We start from the raw sequence: 25458 nt of genomic DNA, 5'->3' as shown, positions 1-25458 counted from the left end.
AGAGTCAGGCCTCAGCCAGTATAAGCCAGGGTCCTGTGAAGTCTGTGGAATCAAGTGAAATCCTGGCAGCCTGGCCCCAGAGAGAGAGACCCTGAGTCTGCACTGAGTAACCCGGGTCCCGCTGGGCCCTGCTTCTCAAGCTAGAAAGTGGATGGGGAAGGCCTAGATCCTCTCCAAGTTCCCGAATGTCCAACACAGATACTCTTCTGGATGCCGTGATTCCACACAGAGGCCCCACTGTGAGAAGACCACTAACCACAGACAGAATCCAGGTGTAAGACAGTGTCCTATGGAGTCTTGTCAAGGTTTCTTTGGGTCACAGAGCCTCCACCTAGGCCCCCACAGGCACCCATGGGCTCACCCATAAGAGAGAATCTGTGAAGGAGAACTGTGGCTCAGCAGCTGTCAGCTCCAGGGTCTTGGGGAGAGATGGGGGCCCAGCTGGTTCCCAGCAGCCCTGGCCTGGCCTGCGTGCTGTCTGTTGGTCAACTCCTTCTAGGCAGGGTCATGTGTCACAGGACCCCCAAACAAGCCAGGGCATCGCTAGGGGCTGGCCCAGCCACCAGGCCTCCTCCAGCATCCTGTCAGCCCAAAGGCACAAGATAAAGTCAAAGTCTCAGCCTGTCCAGTGCACTCTCCCTACCACTGCTCCACACACCAGAATGCTAACCACAAGCTCCCTCCTCCTGCCTCCCCTCGGCACAGGCCATTCACTGCTGCTCACTTGTTTACAAAGCAAACTCTTTCTCCTCCTTCAAGACCCAGCCTCCTGAAGCTGCAGAAACAGATCCTGTCCGACGCCCGCTCCCAGCTCCACAGGTGGGTGGGGCCCACAGGAGGACAGAGTTTATGCTGCTGACTGCCAGTGTGTCCTGCCTCCTTCCTGGCCCCTACAATGTCACCCTGGGCTCTGAGTGGGGACACTATGCCCCTTCCCAGACCAAGTGCTCCATGAGTGGGGGTCCAATGACAGTGTCAATGTGCAAGTGTGAAACAGCTCGACTTCGGCTATGGCACCAGCCTCAGCACACCAGCCATGCTGCTGCCCTGATGCCTGGGTGGGCTGGGCAGTGGCCCTGGTGGCCCATGCTTCTCATCACCAAGCACACCCTGAGGTCCAGCTCTGGGCAGGCACCTCTTCTGGTGGGCTGGCTGGGCCTCGGAGGTGGCACAGCAGTTAGGCTGAGTGTATCAGGGAGTGTTCCTAGCCTCTGATACAGCTATTCCCCCACAGACGGGACAGAAATGACCTGTCACAGAAATGACCCATCATAAGGGCCGGAGGCCTGGGTACCCACAGTTAATATGCGTGCGTGTGTGTGTGTGTGCGTGCATGCATGTGTGTGCGCACGTGCGCATGCATGCATAATGCTAGTGCCAGAAACCTGTCTCAACTCCAGGAAGAACGCCGCTGGTACGATCCAGGGCCTTAGCTAGTAATCCTGGGCCCCAGCCCAAAGCTTGCCCTGGGGACCCGCAGCTCTCCAGCCGGGTGCCTGTGAGGTCCCACTGTTCCTTGGTGGAAGCCAAGGCTGTAGGCAGCACCAGAAGGCCCAGGGAATCTCACTGGGATGGGTGGCGGTGAGGGCCCAGTGCTGGAGGAGAGCATGTTCTCCACATCTCATTTGGCCACCAGTAGGTGGGACATGGAGCAAACACATGGAAGAAGAGGGTGGCCACACCTGTTTTTCCAATCGCACGTGCACACAGCCCCGGGCCCTGTGGCATGCTAAGATATATCTAATGCCTCAGGGTGGGGGACTGGGCACCTGATGAGTATGAGGGCCCCTCTGCCACAGTTTCCAGTGACAGGGGCAGTAACCATCTTCACCAGTGGCTACATCCACAGCATGGGTCCTTCCCTCCATGACCACAGGGATCTCAGTCAGCCCCGAGGAAGGAGTCCCAGGTGGCCTCTCCTGGGGCACTGGGTGGGTGCTGCTGTGCCAGAGGGGCTGGGGTGAGGCCTGGTGGCCAGTGGGAACTCACCATACATTTGTTGGGCTTCTCGCCCGAGTGCACCCGCATGTGGATGAGCAGCTTGTAGCGGGCGTTGAAGGGCTTGTAGCGGCGCACACAGCCAGCCCAGAAGCAGGTGAAGTCCTCGCCCTTGCGCTGGTCGATGTGGCTCTTCTCGATGTGCCGCACCAGCTCCTCCTGCTGCTCATAGGCTGCACAGCAGTCCACCCAGCGGCACGCCTGCTGCCCGGCCACTACCCTGCCCGCCAGGCCCAGCCCCAGGCCTCCAAGGCTCGGGCCAGGCGGCAACTGAGACAGGGGATAGGGGGGCGGCAGGTCCTGCTGGTGAGGCCCAAAGAGCTCTGAAAACTCATCTGCGGGTTCCTGCTTCAGGAAGCTCGCCTTCCGGCAGGCTTCAAGTTGCAAGCTGCCCTCATGGCTGTCCGTCGATGCAGGGCCAGGCCGGGCCCGCTTGGAAGGGCCCCCGGGGTCTCCCGCCAGAGGGGGGCTCCGGAGTCCATTTACACAGGTGACCAGAGACATCTGGGAGGAGCGGATGATGGAGGTGACGTCGGAGGAAGCACAGGGTGAGGAGGAGGCTGGGGAGGTGGGGGGTAGGCCCAAGAGGCAGCAGCGCTTCAGGCTGCCCTCAGGGAGGTGGGCCTCGGGCTGGGGGCCAGGGCCAGAGCTGGGTTCGCTGCCCAGAAGGTAGCAGGAAGGCGCAGGGGTGGTGAGGCTTCGGCCCGGGAGGTCCAGGTCTGGGTGCAGGCAAGTGGCCGGCGGGGCCCGACAGTGGGCAGACAGGGACGTTCGGGCCTCTGCCATGGCTTGGTAGTTGGTCAGCGACTCCTGTTTGATGTGTTGTGTGGTTGGGAGGCTGCCGTTCACATAGGTGGCCTGGGGTCTGGGCGACCTGGAAGACAGTGGCCAGAGAGGTCATGAGAGGCTGGGCATGCCACAGAGGGAAGGCCCAGGCGGGGGCAGACAGGGAAGCTGAGGACCAAGGAATGGACAAGCCCAGGGCAGGAAACAGAGGCTGAAGGCTGAAGGCAGAGAAACAGCACCTACAGATTGGTTGTCGGGAAAACAAGGCAGAGTGTAAAGGAAAATGGGGGGAGAGAGAGAGGAAGAGGAGGGCTGGGGAAGGAAAGAAGAGGCAGGAGGCCAGGCACAATGGCTCATGCCTATAATCCCAGCACTTTGGGAAGTCAAGTCAAGAAGACTGCTTAAGTCCAGGAGTGTTCAAGACCAGCCTGGGCTACATAGTGAGACTCTATCTCTACAAAAAAATTTACAAATTAGACAGGTGTGGGGTTGTGCACCTGTAGTCCCAGCTACTTGGCAGGCTGAGGTAGCAGGATCGCTTGAGCCCAGGAGGTTGAGGCTGCAGGGAGCCAAGGTCATAACATGCACTCCAGGGTGAATATGGTGAGACCACCAGGAAGGAGGACCTTGCATCCTTTTACCAAAGCTCAGCACCCCTACCCAGCCCCGAATGCCACGCCATCCTGCCTCCCAGGGGCTTCCCTGCTCCCTCTCCGTGGCCTTCTAGTGAATTCTCCAGGAAGAAGGCTGAGGCTGGCATTTTGAGGAACACCCAGATCCAGGGTATATTAAATTCCACTTATATGTCCCTTAAGTCTTTCTTAATTTTTGTAATCTAGCTTAACTTCCATAAATGCTAATTGTATGACACTTTGCCCCAAGCAGCCTGGCCTTTCCACTGTTAATGTCAGTGCATGGGGGAGTGTGAAGTGCAGTCCTGGTGGGGGTGTCTCAGGAGGAACTGAGGCAAAGCTTCTGAGGGGTCCCAGGGATTCAGGCCCTCACAATGTGACTGCATGAAACTGCGATTTTGGGGAAAAGCCATGGTGCAGGCCAGGCAGGGCAGCCCATGGGAGTATGTGGGTTTGAGATCAGGCTCAGCCACATTCAGCCATGCAAACTTGGGCAACGTCCTTTGCCATCCTGGGCCTTTCTCCTCCTCTGGGACATCAGGTGGATCCTTCCCATGAGAGCAAGGGTGGATATGTGGGCACGGCTGCGGTTTGCCAGGTGACTGTCTTCACCACACAGGTGGTATACAGGTGTCCAGAGGGCCTCTCCCAGATGTGGAGCATTCCCTCCGCCACTGCGCAGGAGGCCAGGCTTAAAGGACACAAGGAGATTCCTGCACTGATGCTTCCACCATTCTGAGTGGGGGGACCAGGTAAGGTGCAGAGAGGGACAGCAGGGCCTGCCTGTCACCAGAGCACTCTGAAAAGGGGAAAGGTCAGGAAGGTGAGGCGGGGCTGAGAGTCAGGAAGCCCCTCTGGCTGGCTAGGCAGAACAGGAAGCCTGATGCTATGCCTGAAGTCTGGCTAGAACACCCCATGCCACCTCATCCCATCTGAACCTCAGTTTCCTTGCCCGTAAAATGGGGGCTAAGTCTACCTTAGAGGCTGGCTGCCAGATCGAGTGAGATGGCCCCGTGACAGCCCTCTGCGAGGGGGATGGCAGGGTGAAGGGAGCTCTTATCACTGCTGTTCTACCGCCACTGTCTTGGGGCTCTCTGAAGCCAGAGCTGTGGGGTCATCACCTGTCCCTCGGTTTCCCAAGATGGCCTTGCAGCTCCAGCCCCTCTATCTCTGGCTCCCTGCAGCTGCAGCATCCCCAGCTCCAGTCATGAGGTAGAGGCGAGGGGAATGGACAGGGAAGAGGGAAAGCCAGAGTCTGGAGGCCCTCAGACAGCATGGGCTCCAATCGCATCACACACAGGTGGGAAAGGGGCTGAGAGGGCGCAAGGCCTGCACGCAGGCGTACAGCAGCAAGCCGGGGCCAGGCCTGGCCAGAACCCCCATTCCCCTTCTCTGGAGTGCAGGTGTTTTTTCCTATGTTGAACTGACCTGAAGCTCCCCCTGAATGAAGGGGAAGGGGAAGGGCTTTTCTGTTTGTTTCTCAACTACACCTAGCGACCTCTTCCCTCCCAAGAACCATAATCTAAGTGGTCATTGGGGGAGTCAGAAGGAGGTTTGAGTCCAAGGTAGACAGCAAACACGCATCTCCTCTCCCCAGGGCTGGGCACACTGCCCCCACCATTGCCAGCAGAAAGCTCTGAGTATCTTAAAGATCGGATGGAAAAGTGGTAACTTTATAGGGCTTAAAAAAAAAAAAAAAAGCAGGTCAGGCGCGGTGGCTCATACCTGTAATCCCAGGATTTTGGGAGGCCGAGGTGGGCAAATCACCTGAGGTCAGGAGTTTGAGACCAGCCTGACCAACATGGAGAAACCCCGTCTCTACAAAAATACAAAAATTATTCAGGCATGGTGATGCACACTTGTAATTCCAGCTACTCAGGAGGCTGAGGCAGGAGAACTGCTTGCCCAGGAGGCAGAAGTTGCAGTGAGCCAAGATCGTGCCATTGCACTCCAGCCTGGGCAACAAAGCGAGACTCCATCTCAAAAATAAATAAATAAAAGCAGAGCTGCTCCTCAGGGGACTGTGATCCTGGGCCTGGCAAAGGCAGGCATGGGCGGGAGTTCGGCCAGGAAAACATCTGTTTGGAGCAGTCCCTTGAAAATGGCTTCAGGTAAATCAACCAACACCAAGAGAAGAGAACAGCAGTAGCTTCTGTGACTGAGCTACCCAAGTGACTAAGACTGACAGCAAAACCTTGCGCAGCATCAGGTCGGGAGGGTGACTCAGGCCTTGGTGTCTTGTGGCTCCCCATATGCACTGAGGAAGTACTGCCTCCCTTCCTCCACTGTACTGTGAGGCCCAGGAAGTGGTTCCGGCCTGGCTCTGCTGCTGAGCCCTGTGCACCCCAGGACAACTCCCATCACATCTCTAGAAACTGCAAGCCTGGGTCTCTAGACAGAGTGAACAACTGCTGAGCAGCTGAACGTGCCGGGTGCCTTCCCAAGGGTCATCTAATGCAATCCTAGCACAGCAGAAGACGTGGTAGTATCTGCTGAATACATGACTACACGCCTCACGGGAGATTCCACCATCTGTTTTACACTTAGGAAAACTGAAGCGACCTGCCCGAGCCTGCAAGGCAGTGATAGAGCAGGAACTGGAATCTGGATCTGTGTGACTCAGAAGGTTGGGGCTCCAGCTTTGTCTATAGAATGATTTCGTCTGATGACTATTACATTCCTTACAGCTTCAATGTTCTAAGTATCAGAGATGCACATGTTCTTCTGTCCATAATCCTGGACCCTGGAAGGGAGCTGCTGAGATTGGGATAGTCAGTGTTTCTCCAGCAGAGACTCAGGGGAGAGGTAGGGATCTCAGATTTCATGCCCCTGAGGGGTCAGCAACTGTAGTCTGAATGAAGGGTCAGTGATTTCACTCAACAGGCTTTTCACTCTGTGCTAGGTGACGCTGAAGAAGTGGGGAAGACCAGGTCCCTAACCTTGGGCAGCTCCCCTTCCAATAGGGGAGTCTGTGGACCAGTCCCCTGAGAGAACATTTACATTCTGCTGAGGAGTAGGTAGAGTTCTGGTGAACAGAACTAGTTATGTAGCCTCTCTAGCCTCAGTTTCCCCACTCAACGGCAGTTGGGGGTTGAGAGCATTAATGCATAAAAAGTGCTTGGCCCGGTGAAACCCCATCTCTACTAAAAAAAAAAAAAAAAAGAAAGAAAGAAAAAAGAAAAAAACTACAAACAATTAGCTGGGCGTGGTGGCTGGTGCCTGTAGTCCCAGCTACTTGGGAGGCTGAGGCAGGAGAATGGTGTGAACCCGGGAGGCGGAGCTTGCAGTGAGCCGAGATCGTGCCACTGCACTCCAGCCTGGGCGACACAATGAGACTCCGTCTCAAAAAAAAAAAAAAAAAAAAAGTGCTTGGCCTGGGGTGTAGTGTGCAGTAAGCACACCGCCATCATTTTTTATTAGCCGTAGGATCTGGGCCTCCTGGGACCATGAGGACTGAATAAGAGAATGTACACCCGAAGGAGTCACTCAGGAAACTGGGGCTATTTTTATTAGTATTAGAGAGTTAGGCTGGAGGCAAGGAGATGGCTGGTGCAGGAGCCCAGGCGCTAGTTGCAGGGTCCTGAGATTGGGAGGGGCAGGCACCAAGAGTGGAGAGAAGGGGCCCCAAACATAAGCCCATTGGGCGGTTGGGAGAAGGCACGGAATTCGGATCAGGTGTGGCACAGGGGTGGGGATCTGTTTTCCTTTAGGAAAATGAGTGAGTCTGAAAGTGTCAGCTCAAATTCAACCCTATTAAATTCAATTTAATAGGGAGGGTATGGGGGCACAGCAACTTAGACTGATGCCGGCGTAGAATTCTACATACAGACTCTCCTGTGCCGTAAATTGTCAAAATGATATTCAAAATGACAAATGATATTTCTGACTGTCTCTAGCAAAAGAAAAAAAAAATCCTCTTCCTTAGCTTTTCCTAGATTAGCACAGCTTCTACCCTGAGAGATAACAGAATGAATTTCACCAGGGAAATTGGATACCACTGGAGAGCCTCCAGAGAAGAATCCAGTAGATAAATGCATTTGACTGTCACCAAACAATGCACAGCTCAAAGTCTAAAAGACGATTCATCCTTGCTATGGACTGATTTGTGTGCCCCCAAAATTTATATGTTGAAGCCCTAACACCCAGTGTGACTGTGTTTGGAGATACAGCCTTTAAATAAATAATTAAGGCTAAACGAGGTCATAAGGCTGAGATCCTACTCTGATAAGACAGGTGTTCTTATAAGAAATGAGGGTCGGGCACGGTGGCTCATGCCTGTAATTCCAGCACTTTGGGAGGCTGAGGCAGGTGAATCGCTTGAGCCCAGGAGTTCGAGACCAGCCTGGCCAACATAGTGAAACCCTGTCTCTACAAAAAATTAGCCAGGTGTGGTGGCATATGCCTGTAGTCCTAGCTGCTGGAGTGGTTGAGGTGGCAGGATCACTTGAGCCTGGGAGGTTGGGAGCCTTGGGAGGCTGAGGCAGGAGAATGGTGTGAACCCGGGAGGCGGGGCTTGCAGTGAGCCGAGATCGTGCCACTGCACTCCAGCCTGGGTGACAGAGTAAGACCCTATCTCAAAAAAAAAAAAGAAAAAAAAAGGAGTTAGGGCACAGGCCGAGGGATGGCCACATGAGGACTCGGCGACAAGACAGCCACCTGTGAGCTAAGGAGAGAGGCCTCAGAAGAAACCAAACCTGCTGGCACCTCAGTCCTGCACTTCTAGTCTCCAGAATGGTGAGAAAGCACAATTCTCTTGTTTAAACCACCGAGTCCATGGCATTTGCTATGGCAGCCTAAACAAATGAATACACGCCTAAAATCAGAAGTTTTACTAATATCAAAGGAAGCCAGAAGGAATCTAAATTCTCAAAGGAAAATGGTTGCACTTGGGAAGAACAGCATCCTTCTATTGAGGAATTTCTCCACTGTGGGGCTCCCACAAGAACGTAAACTCCATCGGGGGAGATCTTTGCTTCCTTCACCAAGATGCTCCCAGCACCGACCACAGTGCCTGGCACATGACAGGCACTTTACAAATGGCTGGTGAAGGAATAAACTGCAAACCAGCCACTGGGCAAATGTTTAGAATCTCTGGTCTGTGAAGCAGGCCTCAGGCCAGCAGCCCCAGGCAGTGGGTGAGAGGCCTGGGGCTAAGCTCGTGTGCACAGAGGCCTGTCTGTGACTGACCCGACTGTCAGCAAACCAGAGGGCACCAAGGCTGCTATGGTTTGAATATCTGTTCCCTCCCAAACTCATGCTGAAACTTAATGCCAAATGTGGCAGTGTTGAGAGGTGGGGCCTTTAAAAGGTGACTGGGTTGGGTCATGAAGGCTCTGCCTCATGTATGGATGAATCTGTTCACGGGTTAAAGGATGATCATGGGAGTGGGACTGGTGGCTTTATAAAACGAGAGGGACCCGAGCTAGCGTGCTCAGCCCCCTCACAGGTAATGCCCTATGCCACCTCAGGACTCTGCAGAGGCCCAGCCAGCAAGAAGGGCCTCACCAGATGCAGCCCCCCAATCTTGGACTTAGCCTCCAAAACTATAAGAAGTAAATTCCTTTTCTTTATAAATTACCCAGTGCCAGGTATTCTGTCAATATCTAACAGAAAACAGACTAAGACAAAGACACAACTGAGACCCCAGGAGAAGCTGTAGGAGGTGAGTGTCAGCCCAATGCACACCCTAATGAGACAGGGTGGCCGGCACTGGAAGTGTGCAGGCACTGAGCAGACAGCTACCCAGCAGGGCTTTGTGGGCCATGGTCTCCTGGGGCAGAGATGGCACGTGGGAGGAATCCCTCTCTGCCCTATCAGCAGTTCAGGGTTTGACACTCCATAAACTCTGAGCTGGGTTTTCCTTCCCCAACCTACCCATGAATCTTCCTCTTCTGAAATGATTGATTCTCTGTGAAAAGCTCCGTCTGCTTATTTGGCAGGGAAACACCTCAACAGAACCATCCTTGTGTCTCTCAGAAGGCAAAGCAGGAGGTGCAGGATCTAGGCCAGGCAGCCGCTTCTGAGCTACAGGCCCCTCGTGCCTCCATTTCCCCATGTGTCCCCCCAGCTAAACACAGGAGGTGAGGCCTGAGGCCCTTGGTCCTGGGGCCTCCTGGGAGTGTCCACAGAAAGCAGCTGCCCACACCTACCTGTTAGGGTGGGGAAAATGCAGCAGCCTCTCACAAGCTTGGGGGTGAGCCCGAGGTGGCGGGCTTCCTGCAGGGAGAAACAGGCCCTGGCAGCAGGTGGGGCCAGGGCCCTCAGCAAGGTCCAGGTCCAGCAGGCTCTTCTCTGAGCCCGGGGTGCAGTGGCCGTAGCTTCCATTCACTAGGCAGAGAAAGACAGGGAGAGAGGGATACAGTGAATATGAACAGCCTGCTGAGGGGTGTGGGGAGAGGGCAGTCTCTGGGGTACAGCAAGGGACAGGGCGCCCAGAGCCAACACTCACTGCATCCCTGCTGCATGCAAGGTTCCAGGATACCTCATCTAATTCCCATAACCACCAGCAGGATCGATAATAAAATCCTCCATTCTCAGGTAGGGATGCTGGGTCTCTGGTGGTTAAATGACTGTTACATGAACACTGGACACCTCCTATGTACAGACACTGTTCTAGGTGCAGGAAACACTGGTAAACAAGAGAAACTCCAAGTCTCTTGGAGCGTACAGTGTATTATCCTCTTGTTAACCACATGGTGCTCATGAGGCAAGGTGTGAGAACACCAGCTGGGGCGGGTGGCTGCTCGGCTGCGCTGCTGCCCACAGGCCAGAGGGAGCAGGGCTGACATGCGGATGTCAAGGAGTAGGTGCTCACTAAACAGCATCTGGTACTGTTAACACAAAAGCTCAGTCTACGTTGCCTTCCAAATTGTGTTACACCATAGAAACACAGTGTGCAGTTATACCTCGCTATCACCTGATTCCTCCACAGCCTGCTTCATGCCCTGCCTCGCCCTGCTAGTGGGTTTCTAGGAAGATTAACTGAAGCAGTTGATGTGAAAGTGCTGAAAACCACATAAAGTGTAACAAAAGAGTCAGGTGTGCTTGTTCGAAGCTCCTTCCCCTCTCTGGGCCTCAGTTTCCTCATCTACAGAAGAAGGAAACATACCTCCAAACTCTATCTTCTTACGCTGTCCTATAACTCACAGAGCAAAGCTAGGGAGGAAAGGACATGAACTTTGGGGGCTGACAGACCTACTCTGCCCCAAACCAATTCCATAACTCGGACAAATCCTTGTGCAGGGTGGACCCTGTTTCCCCTGTGTAAAATGGGGCCAGTTTCACCCGTTCCCCAGTGATGCTGTGAGCCTCTGAGAACAGAGGCACAAAGTCCCTGGCACAGTGCTGAAACCTAGCAGATATGCCAAGAAGGAAAATTGTTCTTATTGTTAAACAGCACTTCAACAATTACAAAGTGCCTTGCAGATACAATAAAACATGATTGATAGGCCCAAGTATGGCCAATACTGAGAAAGATAAACCATTAAGACGTGAAAAAAACCTGGTCCCAGAACATGATTGACTCCTTACCACGAGGAAAAGGACATCAGCAAGAGCAGCATCTGCCAAGCAGCCTGTGTAGAACCAGGGCTGGGGACGCACACCACTGTCTCACTTGAGCATCCCCACTGCTGTCCAAGGGAGGCCCGAGTCTCACTATCCCCATTTTACAGAGGACAAAACAGAGGTGTGGGGGGGTTCAATTACTCACCCAAGAACACACAGCTAGGAAGCCTCTGAGTTGGATTTCCGGATCAGATCTGTCAGACCCAAACCCCACATCTTAATCGCTATGTAATAATAAGAAGCCTTTTAGAGAGTCCGCCCCTGAGGATCCCTGTCCCTCAACCCTAATTCTAGCCTGCCCACAAGGCAGTTCCTTCGGCACACTATTATCCCCGTGCTGAGGCCGGGCACTTAGTGCTAACTAGCCACGTGCCATAGCTCTGGAGAGGCACCAGGCATGTGCTTGCCGAGCACGTTCCAGTCTGTGGATGAGCATGCAATGCTCACAAGGTCCCAGGGCAGGTGAGGTGCTCATATAGGAGCCTCCAGGTTCCCAGTCACACGCGAGCCTGTGGAGAGGACTCGGCAAACATCTGCTCCCACGCCACCTTCCCAGCCCCAGCCCCAGCCCCAGTCCTGGCCCATCCTGCTGCAAGCAATGCTTTTTCCCACTGGCCCTGGCTGCTGCCTGGCCAGCCCCTCACAAGCTTATGTTTTAATAACTGGGCTTTTAATTAAAATGAAATCCCTGGTAACAAATGTGAATGGCCTGAGTTAATGAGAGCAGGCTGCCGCTCATTTAACTCCGTCTCTGCTTGGCCGTCTTTGCTTTTTCCAAATCGTTTCTGCATGCAATTTTATTGTCCCATTGAGGCAAACCCTGGGACTGGGCCTCAGAAAACTGTGGATAATTTTATGACCATTAATAGCATTTGGAGCAGAGAGTGCTTAATCATCACGTGGGGCAGTTTCACCAGGGTCTTTCTCCCAGAGTCTCTAACGGGGGTACCGTTCAGAGCTTCCTTCCAGGACTCACCAGGCCCCTCTGGGGCCTTGGGTTACTCCTCCCCTCCTGCACTTAGGAGGCTGTGTGCAGTGAAGGAAGACAGGCCCTAGAAAGGGTGGAGAGGCAGCACCTACCAAGCCCTCACCCATCAAGCCCTTCAAGGGTCCATCCCTGTGGGGCAAGGGCAGGACAGCCATTTCCCAGATGAGAAAGGCAAGGTTTGGAGAGAGATTCTGTGCCTTTGAGCAGGCCTGGGGGTCTATAAGAGGCAGGGCCACAGTTCAAACCTAGATCTCCCAGACTTCGAAGCCCACAATCTGCTGCCTCTTGGCCAATTGCTGAATAACCAGAGACCCCTAAATAAGTGTCCCTACCTTTGACTCCAATGAGGGTCATGTTGGAGAGCCTCTGGGAAAGTAAAAAGTAAAACCATCATAATGATGTCTAAGCTTTAATCTTTGCAATAATTCTGCCAGAAGGGTAAGCCCACTCCACTGACAGATGAGGACACAAAGGCTCAGAGGGGTCAAAGCAGTTTGCCAAGGTCACACAGGGAAGAAGGGGCTGAGTGGAGATCAAACCCATCACTTCTATGGGAAGAAATAGTCTATACCCAACAAACTACTGAGGACTGTTAGCTTCTTTTCCTCTGGATACAGTAAAAGGTTTTCCTGCAGTAAATAAACAAGCCAGCTTTGGGAAGGAGGGAGGAAGGCGCCACTCAGGTCATAGAATGGTGCCACTTAGTGCTCTAGGCTCATTCAAGCCCTTGTCTACAGCGCTCTGGGTAGAAACATCAACCTCCCAACTTTGCAGAGGGACACTGAGCACCAGAGCCAGCAAGTAGCCACTCAAGGTCATATAGTAATTGCTGGCATAGCCGGGGCCCAAAGTTGGTTTCTCAAAGCCTAGACTCTGCCCCAGGATACCTGCTGTCTCAGAGACTATAAGTTAAATCCAACGTTGCAACACGTGTACCAGAAGTGCTGTTGGGACTCTCACCGCTACCCATCACGGACCTACATCTGCCAGGAAGGATGTAGGCACTGCCTCCTCTCTGTTGTCTTGCCTCCCTGTCCCCAATAGCTTCACAAGACCCAGATGGAGGAGGTCCACTCCTGTTCACTCTCCATCTCCAGACAGCATTGATACACGGATCCTTCCCTGGGAAAGCTGGGGAAGCAGGGGTGCCCGAGAAAGGGGTTGGCATCCGCAACCATGTCTCACTCTGTGCCACAGGGGGCCAAGAGCCAACCTTGGGTCTGGCTTTCCCCATGCAAGTGAAGTTCCTTTGGAGACTTACAGGGTGATGGAGTCCTGTATTTACTTTTACAAGTTAGTGAGAAATCCTAGAATGTCAGAGTTGAGACTGGCTGACCATCTACTTCATTAATAGATAAGAAGCTAAGGCTCAGAGAAGGAAAGGGCCTGCCCCAGCCACACAGCAAATCCATAGCAGGGCCTGGATTGGCACTTTTTAAGCTAGGTAAGAATGTGGTTTGGTTTTCTCATCAAGCGTCAATCTTCTTATCTGTAAAATGGTGCTAACACCTAACTCACAAGGTTGAGGTGACAAATGAGAATATGAACATGATGCATTTGGCATGAGGTCTCGCTCACAGTTAGTGCTTAAAGAGTAAAGTGATGATAATTATTTCTTTTATTTCTCCTTGAGCCTGGGGCAGGGAGACAGGGACCTGTAAGGGAAACACGCTGTCCCCAGAAAGGGCAGGTCTGGATGATTCTAAGGCCAGACTCAGAATGACAAACCCCCAAGACTTGGGATTCAGTACATGCAGGATGGGGCAGCCTGAACGAGGTCACAGCCAACAAATCTGAAGCAAACAGCTCTAGTTACACACCAGAGAGCTTTGCAAATTACCATAATGACTTGGCTATAAAGCGGCACCACATATAAGGTGACTCCCCACAAGAATTTTAATTTATGCTGAACCCTGCCAAGTCTGCGTGAGAGTGGACAATGATGCATTCAGCATCTAAGACCCAGAGGCTGCCTCCTTGCAGTCCCGGGAGCATCCAGCAGCTGGGTCCAGGCAGATCTACATCATGACTGCCTTCTTCTTCACCCACAAGCAGTTTTAGTGCCTATCAGGCACTGGGCAGGTGATAGGGCACTGCACTTTATAGTTAACAAAACATTTTTGCAGCCATCACCTATGAGCTTCATTACAACCCTCAGGAGTTGGCTGGGTAGGCTCAGAGAGGGTAGGTGATTTGCCCAAGCTCCCACAGCAAGTATAGGGCTTAGACTTGCCTGACTCAGCCATCTAGTCAGCAAACTTTTTCTGTAAAGAGCAAAAAAGTAAATGATTTAGGTTTTGTGAGTATATAGTCCCTGCCACAACTAAACTCTGCCCTTGTACCATAAAATATATATATGTGTGTGTGTGTATGTATATGTATGTGTGTATATATGTGTGTGTGTGTGTGTGTGTGTATAAACAAATGAGTGGGACTGTGTTCCAATAAAACTTTATTTAGCAAACAGATTGCTGGCTCCTAGGCTGTTAATCTGCCAACCCCCGATCTCATGCAGCAGTGAGAGAGACAGGATTCAACATCTGAAATGAGCGTACTTTTTCCTGCATCTGTAAAATGGGGAGGATTTTACAGGGTGGAGCTGAGTGTGTGAAATCACTGTTAAATACTGAACACAGGCCTGGCTCCTGGTGGGCATTCAATGAATGGAAGTGCCTTCAGCCTGGCTCTGGGGCCGCTACAGTCTAGACTCCCCTATCCACCTGGTGTGACCTCACACATCCATGATGCTTCGCTGCTCTGAGGCACACATCCTCGGCATCCCGTCAGGGTGGCCTGACCCTTCCAAACCCCTCTGGGCCCTCAGAGCCCAGCAGAAGCACACGTCTTCCTGGAACAGTCCTTGGTCTCCTGCCTTCCCTCCTGGTCTCCCCCACTGCCTGAGCTCCCGGCCTTGGTAATCCCTGCAAACAGCTGCCACTTAGGTGCACCTTCTGCACGCCCAGCACGTGCCAAATCCTTCCCATGGTTTTTCTCTAAATCTTCACAACATCACTGCAGTACTCTCTACTGCCACACGGATGCTTTCAGTGCAATGAAAGCCCTACCTCCCCTACAATCCTGAGAAATCCTTCAGGACAAGGATCTCGGAGCCCCAGAGCTGCTGAACGTCAGTGTGGCCCTCGGTATGATTTTGCCCAACTTGCTTCACATATTGAAGGGAAAACAGGGGCCCAGATTGAAGAAAGGACTTGTCCTAGTCACACAGTGAATGTGTTCTCTAGACACCTGGGCCCCCCAGGCATGTGCCTCCTCATTCCCTCATTCCCAGCACAAAGGCCCACAGTAGGTGCTTAGAAATGCTGGGAGGGTAGGTGGCTGGGAGGCTTGTCTCAAGTTTACTTTTGTGCCTATTATATGCCAGACACTGTGACTTAGGGGAGCGGAAGAAGCTTTGTCACACACACACCTAAGTTGAAGTCCTGCTCCACCATTAACTTTCTAGCTGTTTGACCCTAGACAGTCACCTCAGCCTTCTGAGCCTCAGTTTCTTCATCTATAAAATGGGGATAAGAATCCCAGCTCCAGGGGATGGCTGGCTCTTAGGATTAAGTGAGGTAATGTACATGGAGTCTCTGGCATGGTGCCTGGCACAGGCAGCACTTTGATAAAGGCCCCTCTGCTGCTGTCCGGACAGGCAGGGAGACAAGGTCAACAGCCGCTGGGGTAGATCTATCTTCCTGGGCAGTGGGCATCAGCCACCACGGAAGAGCAGCCCCAGGCCAACGGAGTCATGCCAGCAGCCCTTCCCCAGGAGGCTGAGTATGGGTGTGGCAGCCCCCTCTCTGAGCCTAGCCTTGCCCTCTGTGCCCCAGGAGTCCTCCACCAGGCTTCCCACGAGCCAGGCCCTGGCAGGAGGGGCACCTCAGGAATCACAGTGCTTCCCACTTCCCAGGTCCAGGGCGGGTGAGCAACTCACCGCAGGACACGCAGCAGAGGCAGAGCCTGAGCTGTGTTCATCTCCTAACCCTTTCTGCTCTCTGGGCTGCCTCGTCACTCTCTCTTTTCCCTCCTCACAAAACCCAGAAGCCCAGAGACCAGCAGGGAGAGGGGCTTCTGAAAGAGGAGCAGTAGGAAGGTGGACAGCCCGGTGAGCCGGGTTAGCTGAGACCCGCTGCTTGCCTGGAGCCACCTTAGGGCATTCACGGCCATCAGGGGGGCCGTAACCTCAGTGCAGGGCCTCCAGAACGGCAGGCCTGATGCTCATGGCCTCACACCGGGCTTATGCCGCCCGCCACCTCTTATCCCAGACTGCAAGAATCCTATAAATTCCCCCCTTTAAAGCTACGCTAGACTTACGGGGACTCGAGCCAGTGAAACCTGAGCAGGCTCACCTCAGGACGGTGCCACGGAGACACCCGAGCCAGCCCACAGGTCCAGCCGGGTCCAGGGCCAGAGTGAGCAGCTCAGGGCGGGTCACACATGTGGCGGCAGGTGTGTGGTGTGTGTAAATAAACACAGCCAGGGGCCAGCTTTCGCTCAGACTCTCTAACTGCTACCAAACTCACACATATTTATTGTAGAAAAAATCAGAAGGTGTACCTAGGCAAGAATTAGAAAATAGATATCACCTATAAGGCCACCAGCCAGAGAGTGCCATCGCAGACGTGAAGACATAAACCTCTGCAGTATTTTCTATGCATCTATATACATTCTTGACAAAAAACAGGGTAATACATGTATTTTCTTTTCTTTCTTTTTTTTTCTTTTAGAGACAGGGTCTCACTCTGTTGCCCAGGCTAGGGTACCGTGGCGTGATCGTAGTTCGCTGCCGTCTTGACCTCCTGGCCTCATGGGATCCTCCACCTCAGCTTCCTAAGTAGCCAGGACAACAGGTGCGAACCTGGCTCATACTTTCTGATACCCTGCTTTCTTCATTTAGTAACATACCATGATACCAAAGTTGATGGAGTGCCCATTATGTACCAGACACAGTGCTAGGCTCTTTCCATGCCAGTATTGCTAAACCCATTTCCAGATGAAGAGTAAGGGACTTGCCCAAGGTCATGTAGCTGTGAAATGGGAGAGTCAGGACGCAAGGCGAGCTCTATTACACTTGGAAGGCACTGCTGACCCAGACACTGCTCCACATCATTAAGTGATTTAGAGCAGCTGCAGCTGATGGCTTCCCCAGTGTACTAGTCAGTTCCAGCTGCTATAACTAAATACCATAGACTAGGTGGCTTAAACAACTGAAATGTATTGTCTCACAATTCCAGAGGCAAGAAGTCCAAGATCAAGGTGCCAGTCATTTTGGTTTCTGGTAAGGGCTCTCTGCCTGGCTTGCAGAGAGCAGCCTTCTCACTATGTCCTCACATGGCCTTTCCTCAGTGTGGGCATGCAGAGTAGAGTGAGCTCTCTGATTTTTTTTTTTTTTTTTTTTTTTTTTTTTGAGACAAGGTCTTGCTATGCCATCATCCAGGCTGGAGTGCAGTGATGCGATCATAGCACATTGCAGCCTCAAGTTCATGGTCTCAAACAATCCTCCCGCCTCAGCCTCCCAAGTAGCTAGGAAGGACTACAAGTATGTACCACCATACTTGGCTAATTTTTTTATTTTTTAGAGATGAGGTCTCACTATGTTTCCCTGGCTGGTTCTGAACTCCTGGGCTCAAGCAATCCTCCTGCCTTGGCCTCCCAAACTGTTGGGAATATAGGCGTGAGCCACTGCCTGGCCTGGTGTCTCTTCTTATAAGCATACTAGTCCTATCCAATCAGGGCTCCACCCTTATGACCTCATTTAACTTTAATTACTTCCTTAGAGGCCTCATCTCCAAACACAGCCACACTGGGCATTAGGGTTTCAACATATGAATCTGAGAGGGGGACAGTAATATTCAGTCTGTAACACCCAGGATTCACATCCTCCTTTTCTCTCCCTAGTAGGGTCCCATATTACCTATATCTATCTATGGAGCTTGAGAGAGAGTATAGCATCACAGATAAGAGTATAGATTTTGGATCCAGAAGACTAGGTTTGAATCCTGATTTTGCCATTTACTAGCTGTGTGACCTTGTCTAAGCCAAGTGACTTAGCTTCTTTGTGCCACAGTTTATGAAGTTAAAATGGGTTAATGTACCATATATTAAGTACCTAGAACAGAATCTGGCATACAGCAGGCACTACGTAACTGTTTCCTATCATTGTTGTTCTTATTAATCCCACCCCAGGGTGGGCTGTGGAAGGCCTGAACCAATCAGCATGATCTCATCTCTCCAGATACAGTGCCACAGTGAATGGCTCAGAGAGAGACATGTGAGGCAAGCTGGCTTAATTAGACAGATTCCTGGCAGTTGTGTTTGATGACTCTGCCCCCCTGCATGTGAATGAGGATGCATGCAGCCCTCCAGGCTAGTAGAAGCCATCCTGATCCCCTAAGAAAAGTTGACTGGAGGACAAGGTCAGTAAAATAGGGCCTCTCAGCCAGAAGAACAGCAGAGAAACTAAGTCACAGCACTGGTGGCACCAAGAACCTCCAGTGAACAGTAAAGCTCTTATAGTGTTTCAAGTCTGTCACAGATGGGTTTTTTATTACTTAAACCAAAAGCATCGTTATTAATATTCTTCTACAAAATAATTTTTATCCACTTGACAATCTTTGTTTTTAATTTGAATATTTAGTCCATTTATACCATTTACATGTAATGTAATTACCATATATTTTGGTTTAATTTTTTTTTTTTTTTTGAGACGTAGTCTTGCTCTGTCGCTCAGGCTGAAGTGCAGTGGCACAATCTTGACTCACTGCAACCTCCACCTCCTGGGTTCAAGCAATTCTGCCTCAGCCTCCTGAGTAGCTGGGACTACAGGCATGTGCCACCACACCTGGCTAATTTTTGTATTTTTAGTAGAGATAGGGTTTCACCATATTGGCCAGGCTGGCCTTGAACTCCTGACCTCATGATCCACCTGCCTTGGCCTCCCAAAGTGTTGGGATTACTGGCGTGACCCACCTCACCCGGCCTAAATCCTTTTTTATTTGAACCTATTCTAGGTTTTCTCTCCTTTCTTACCTTCTTTCAAATTAATCAAGTATTTTTTATTACTCCATTTTATTAGTTTGTTAGATATACTTTCTTCTATTGCAATCTAATATAGATCAGTACAGTCATGCATCAACAACAGGGATACGTTCTGAGAAATGCATTATTAGGTGATTTCATTGCTGTCTGAACGTCACAGAATGTACTTACACAAACCTAGGTGGTACAGCCTACCATCTATGTGGTATACATGATCACACCTAGGCTATCTGGTATAACCTATTGCTCGTGTGCTACAAACCTGTACAGCATGGTATTGTACTGAATACTGTAGGTGACTGTAACATAATGATTAGCATTTGTGTATCTCTAATCACAGAAAAAGTACAGTAAAAATACAGTATCATAATCTTATAGAACCCCCATTGTATATGTAGTCTGTCATTGAAACGTTGTGCAGTGCATAAATGTACTTTTACTACTTTCTACACAAGGCAAGAATCTCAGGACTCTAACTCCATTCATGCGCCTACACACACACATTATTTGGGTTACTGTTTTTGTATATTTCAATTTTACATATATTTTTAAATCATTATCAGATACTATTGTTTTGTGTAGTCAATATGGTGTTTACTTATGTATTTCTCAAAACCAGTGCCATAGTAATAGTTAATATTTAAAAAAATACTTTCTCTTCATCCTGTTTCCATATGAGGCCTTTTTCCTTCTGCATTAAACATTTTTTAAAATTGTAAGCCTACTGGCAAGGAATTATCTCAACTTTTGTTTGTTTGAAAATGTTATTATTTCATTACTTCTGAAGAGTATTTTTGCTGGGTATAGAATTCTAGGTTGGTAGAATCTTATCTTCTTTCCATATATTATGGATTTATGCCACTGTGTTAAGAATTTCATACCTTCTATTGGAAAGTCATCTCTAAGTCTTTTGAAGTTATTGCATCTTCCCTCTCAACCCTGACTACTTTTCAGATTTTCTCTCCATATTTTGTTTTCAGCAGTTTGACATAATTATGATGTGCCTAGGTGTGCTTCTCTTTGTATTTATTCTGCTTGAGGTTCATAGGAATTCTTAAATATGTGTCACGATGTCTTCTGTCAGTTTTGGATAACTACTGGCTATCATCACTACAAACATTACTTTGCTCATCATCTTACCCCTGTCTTTCTGGGGCAACACTGTGTGTTAGGCCCTTTCACCATGTCCTGTATATCTCTTAGGCTATTTTTGAATTTTCCATCCTTTTTTTAACTTTCATGCACCAGCCTGGATTTTGTCTACTGGCCTATTTTCCAGTTCACTGATCCTCTCTTTTAAATCTAGCTTTTGTGTTCTTTTAAATCTAGCATCTTTTAAATCTAGCTTTTGCGTTCTTAAATTCAGTTACTATATTTTTTAATTTCAAATTTTTCATTTCATTAATTTTTATGGTTTTCAGATCTCTATTAAATTCTCTATTTGGTGATCAATTTTCTTGAACATATTAATGTTATTAATGTTATGAACACTTACTTTATTTTTTGAGACAGGGTCCCGCCCTATCACCCAGGCTGGAGTACTGTGGCATGACCTTGGCTCCCTGCAGCTTCAACCTCCAGGCTCAAGCAATCCTGCCACCTTAGCCTCCCAAATAGCTGAGATTATAGGCGACGCATGCATCATCATGCTCAGCTAATTTTTGTACTTTTTGTAGAGACAGGGTTTCCACACATTGCCCAGACTGGTCTTGAACTTCTGGGCTCAAGTGATCCTCCTGCCTTGGCCTCCCAAAGTGCTGGGATTGTAGGCATGAGCCACTGCACCTGGCCAATCACAGTTATTTTAAATCCTGTGCCTGATAACACCAACATCTGGACCACTTGTGTGTTTTTATTGTGTTTTTCTCCCTCTTGGTCCTGTCTCCTGGTATCTCTGGTAATTTTTGACAGAATACTCAATATTGTGTATGAAATTTGGACAGATTATATCTTCCTCCAGAGAAAATTTTATTTTGCTTCTTAAAGGCAGGTAAAAGAGGAAAATATCATCTTAATTCAGTCTGGGATTCGGCTGTTTTAAAGCTGGGCTTCACTCTTTGTACAAGTTGCTCTGTTTCTGGTTCATCCTTTTTCCTAGATGCTGCCTGTCAGGGGCCTCAGTGGAAAGCCTGGGATGCCAAGCTTCTTCTTTGCTGATCCTGAACTTCAATATTTGTCTTCCTAGAACTTAAAGCTGTTGAAAGCTCTGCCTAATTTATCAACTTTTAAAAATAATTTTAAATTTTAAATAATTTTTTAAAATATCTATATTTGAAATATTTCACATTGTTTTAATAATAAAAAGACTGCAAACAAAATCCTTGAGAATAAACCTAAGACAGAATGGGACTAGACGGTGGTCCTCTAACTCAGCACAGACCATCCCCCAGGGTCTGTGAACAGGTCCCTGTCCCTCCTGGCACACTTCTAGCAATTTGAGGGCAGGGGTCAGGAGGACACTCCCAGATGCTGGCTCAGGGAACTGCTAGGTACCCTTCCCCCTGGTGGCTGATGGATGGAGACAGGCACATCCACATGAGATAGGGTGGCTGACAGGAGGGCTGTGCAGGGCTTCCTCCTCCTCAGGGCAGGTCTGCGAGGGCCTCTGCCCTCTCTTCCCTCCTAGTGCCATCTCACGGGCTCCCCATGTCTCCCAACTCCTACCCTGTGAAAGGCTGCACCACTGCCAGGTGTGAATGACCACTAGTGCCTCTCCAGGGCCAATGGAGACTCTAGGCTGGGGTGCAAAGCAAGGTCCCAAGGAGCTGGAGCTGGTAGAAGAAGGCACTGAGAGTATCTAACATATTTATATATCTCCCAAGGGTTGGGAGAGATGGCCTAGTAAGTAAACCCCAACATCCTTTAAACTTCTCGAATTTTACCTTTTATCATACTGAGTTAGTATGATTCCAAAATTCAAAATTTGGGATTTATATGCAACAGGGATTCTATAATTCCATGAATCTCTCATTCTAAGATGATATGATTTTATTATTTATTTATTTATTTATTTATTTATTTTATTTTAATTTTTTTGGAGACAGAGTCTTGCTCTGTTACCCAGGCTGGAGTGCGATGGCACGATCTCAGCTCACTGCAACCAACCTCCACCTCCCGGATTCAAGCAGTAACTCGTGCCTCAGCCTTCCGAGTAGCTGGGATTACAGGCATGAGCCACCATGCCTGGCTAATTTTTGTATTTTAGTAGAGACAGGGTTTTACCATGTTGCCCAGGCTGGTCTCAAATTCCTGAGCTCAGGCAATCCACCCACCTTAGCCTGCCAAAGTGTTGGGATTATAGGCATGAGCCACCGCGCCCAGCCCTAAGATAATACAATGTTATAAAGCTAAGCATTTCAGTGACTGCTCCTAAGATTCCATGATTCCACGAATCTGTCATGAGGAGATTCTGAAGTTGTAAAATTCCATGATTCTCTGATCCCAAGGCCTGCCATTTCCTGATATGTCCTGGAGCCCCACAGGAGCCCCTGCCTGGCCTAAATTTTCAGGGAGCCACAGCGATGGTGACCAAAGCTCAAAACAGCTAGGACAGTAATGGGATGACAAGAAATCCAGAGGAAATGGCTGTTGAAATCACTAAGAAAATGTATCAAAGATAAACATATTCCATCTGCATTTTCAGTACATACAGGGCCATAGATGCTTATGTCAAGTATATATTTATCACTTCATGCTTGGCATTTTTTAACTTTCTCCTTTAAATCAAGCTAATTAGGTAACTCCTGTGCCCACACTGGCTTTTCCCCACCTCACTGATAAAATGCCTTCAAACGGCTCAAAAATATATAAAGTGCAAGAAGGACTCCATGACAGCAACAGGGTGGGGTGGGGGATGCCCAGCTCTGGACAGTAGGGGGGTGTGTGGGAGGCAGGGATGCCAACACCTGACAACCCCTCCCTCCATCTCCCTCCATCTTGGGTCTCCATGAGAAGGATCAGTAGCTCTGACTGAGAAAACGCCACTGTCCTGGGGGATGACACAGACACCCTGGACACCTCAGCTCTCCAGGAACAGGCACCAACCAGAGATCCAGCCCGGAGCAGGCAGGAGCAAGAGTTCCAATTCCCTCCGAGGCTCGGGATTTCCGGATTCTGTGGAAAAGATGATTTGTTCCACCATGTGGCCAGAAAGGGGGCAAGGACTACTGGGGAAGTCACAGCTTTGGCTTTTGAAAAATCCCACCCCCAGCCCCACCTCCACCCCAGACCTCAACCCACCCAGATCCCAGGGTCCCTCCTCCAGGAAGCTTTCCCTGACCAGCCCCACCCCCACAGGGCTTTGTGCAATCCTCTGTGCCCTCCCCCAGAGGGCCTAGAGCCAGCACTAGGCTCTAGGTTGCACTAGGCTACAGCCTGCACCCTCAGCCCTCCAGGAACGAGGGGCCCTCAGACATCATTGTGGCGGAGGTTCCAAGGTGGGGTTCCACTCTAGGGGACACACTGGAAATTATGGGGGTGGATTTCTGGTGGCTGCCATGACTGGGAGCACCTGTCACTTAGTGGGGAGCAGCCAGGGATGGCCAAATCACCACCAAGGGTGGGTCAGTCCCACTCTAACTTTCTAATATCTTGCCAGATATTCGACTATCTGTAAATAAGCAACCTGATCATCTAAGCCTAAAACACAGCTCCATTTTACACTTAAATACAAGTACTTTTTCATGGTTTTAACATACACTAAATTTCCAGGAATGGAACTGCCATGTAAATTGAGGAAATACTATGCTGTGTTTTGTTTGGGAGCTGACCAGGGATTGTTCACCATCTCAGAAAATCACATCACCCTCGGCCATGCTACTTGTGACATCTGTGTGTTTGCAGCCATCAAGCTTAGCAATGTCGCACACAGGGGCAATTGGCTGATGACTTCATCCCATCTTTCAGCATAGTCACGCCTGAGTGTGTTGATGTGGAAATACATTGTTTACAAATTATTTCCCTTTTGGTTCTTCTTCAATATAAAACCTTATATGAAATTTTTTTAAAAGATGGTGCAGGCTGGCTATGTTACCAGTGCATTTCATTTCAGGAGAGCAAATGAGGCAGTTCAAAGAAGGCCCTGTTAAGAAAAGGAAGCGCTGCTGAGAACCTCAGCTCCCGGCCAGCTCCTTCCTCAGGTGGGGAAAGCAAGGTCTCCCCCAAGGTCACTGAGTGAGTGGCAGTGAGCAGGACTGTGTCTTGATCTCTTGCATCCCAGGGACTATTTCTGGATCCAGTGACAGAGTCCTGAGCCCAGGGGGATCCACTAGAAGGCAAGCACGTGGTTCTTTTGAAGGCTCCCCAGGGAAGGTGTGCGGGCAGTCCAGGCGCTGTGCTGGGGTACAAGGTGGGAGAGTGCAGGGCTGACTCCAGAAAGCACAGGAAGGGCAGGCCTGGAGAAGGGACCTCAGCAGGGGCAGTCTCCCCACTGGCCGATCAGTAGAGAGGGTTTGAGACCCTGAGACGGAACTCACCTCCCCAACCCTTGCCCATCCCAAACCTTCCCCTTCTCCCGCTGTAAGTGATTAGCTGCCAGCTTGCAGAACAAATGCAGAAATGAATACACTGGGTGAGAACTGGGCTAGGCCTCCGATGCCACTCAAGCCTCTGCTGCCAGGAAAGACTGCTAGAAAGAGGAGAGATAAGAAGCCCTTTCTCTAAGATGCAAGCCTCTGGGGTGGGTCACTAGGCCACAATCCCAGCTCTGGCCTTTACAACGTTTATTGGTTGAAACCCACTGGTTTCCCTCAAGAGACAGGAGGTGGAAACTCATTAACATTTCCATGAAGCAGCACCTAGCGGTGTTTTCATCCAATTAGGAGCAGGCCTCTGTGAGGGGAAGGGAGGCGGCAGACTTGCCTCTGGCCCTGCCTGCAGCTCTGCACAGGGCTGCACCAGCCCACGCAGTACCACACTGCCCTGACTTCTAAGGCTGCAAAGGGGAGTTTCTAGAAAAGTCGAGGGGCTGATGAGGGGCAGCCCACTCAAAGATACTGCTGCTGTGACTGCCAACATTGCCAAGGAGAAAGCCTGCCCTCGAGACCATACTTTACCTCCATCGGGAAGCAGTAGGTTCTCATGCAAGTAGCGCCCTGTGTTCAGGGCTGACCCTATTTTTCACACTTAAGGTCAAGAACCCAGGGAAAGGACCCCCAGACAGGAAGTAGAGCCCAGAGTTCTAGTCCTACCCTGGCTGTTAACTCACTTCCTGTCTTAGGCAACTCCCAGCCCCTAGGCTTCAGTTCCCTTTTCTGTAAAACAAAGACAGTAGACTGGAGATGCCTCTAAATGTTCTGTCCTCTTCTAATCCCTGAGAGCCACTGTGGATCCCCTGTCAAAAGGCTTCATGATCCAGAAGTGGGGCTGGTCTTGGACCAGACCTCTACCTCTCCCTCCTCTGGCCCCAGCGTTTGGACTCTTCACGGCGGACAGGCCTGCCTGGTCTAG

At 50.4% G+C, this 25458-nt stretch overlaps 1 protein-coding gene across 2 annotated transcripts in view; it reads right to left on the bottom strand.

The window, feature by feature from the left end:
* GLIS1 (GLIS family zinc finger 1) overlaps positions 1-25458 on the bottom strand; it is a 237257-nt gene that overhangs the window by 87146 nt on the left and 124653 nt on the right. For both annotated transcript variants that reach the window (XM_015435637.3, XM_065522273.1), the window contains exons 3-4: positions 9566-9743; positions 1990-2872 (exon numbers count right to left, since the gene is read on the bottom strand). In XM_015435637.3, the coding sequence (XP_015291123.3) occupies positions 1990-2872; positions 9566-9743 (1061 nt within the window). The remainder of the gene's footprint in view (positions 1-1989; positions 2873-9565; positions 9744-25458) is intronic.

This window comes from Macaca fascicularis, chromosome 1, assembly GCF_037993035.2.
Source record: "Macaca fascicularis isolate 582-1 chromosome 1, T2T-MFA8v1.1".
In the NCBI taxonomy this organism is placed as follows: Eukaryota; Metazoa; Chordata; class Mammalia; order Primates; family Cercopithecidae; genus Macaca; species Macaca fascicularis.
This window is presented reverse-complemented; position numbering and strand designations above follow the sequence as displayed.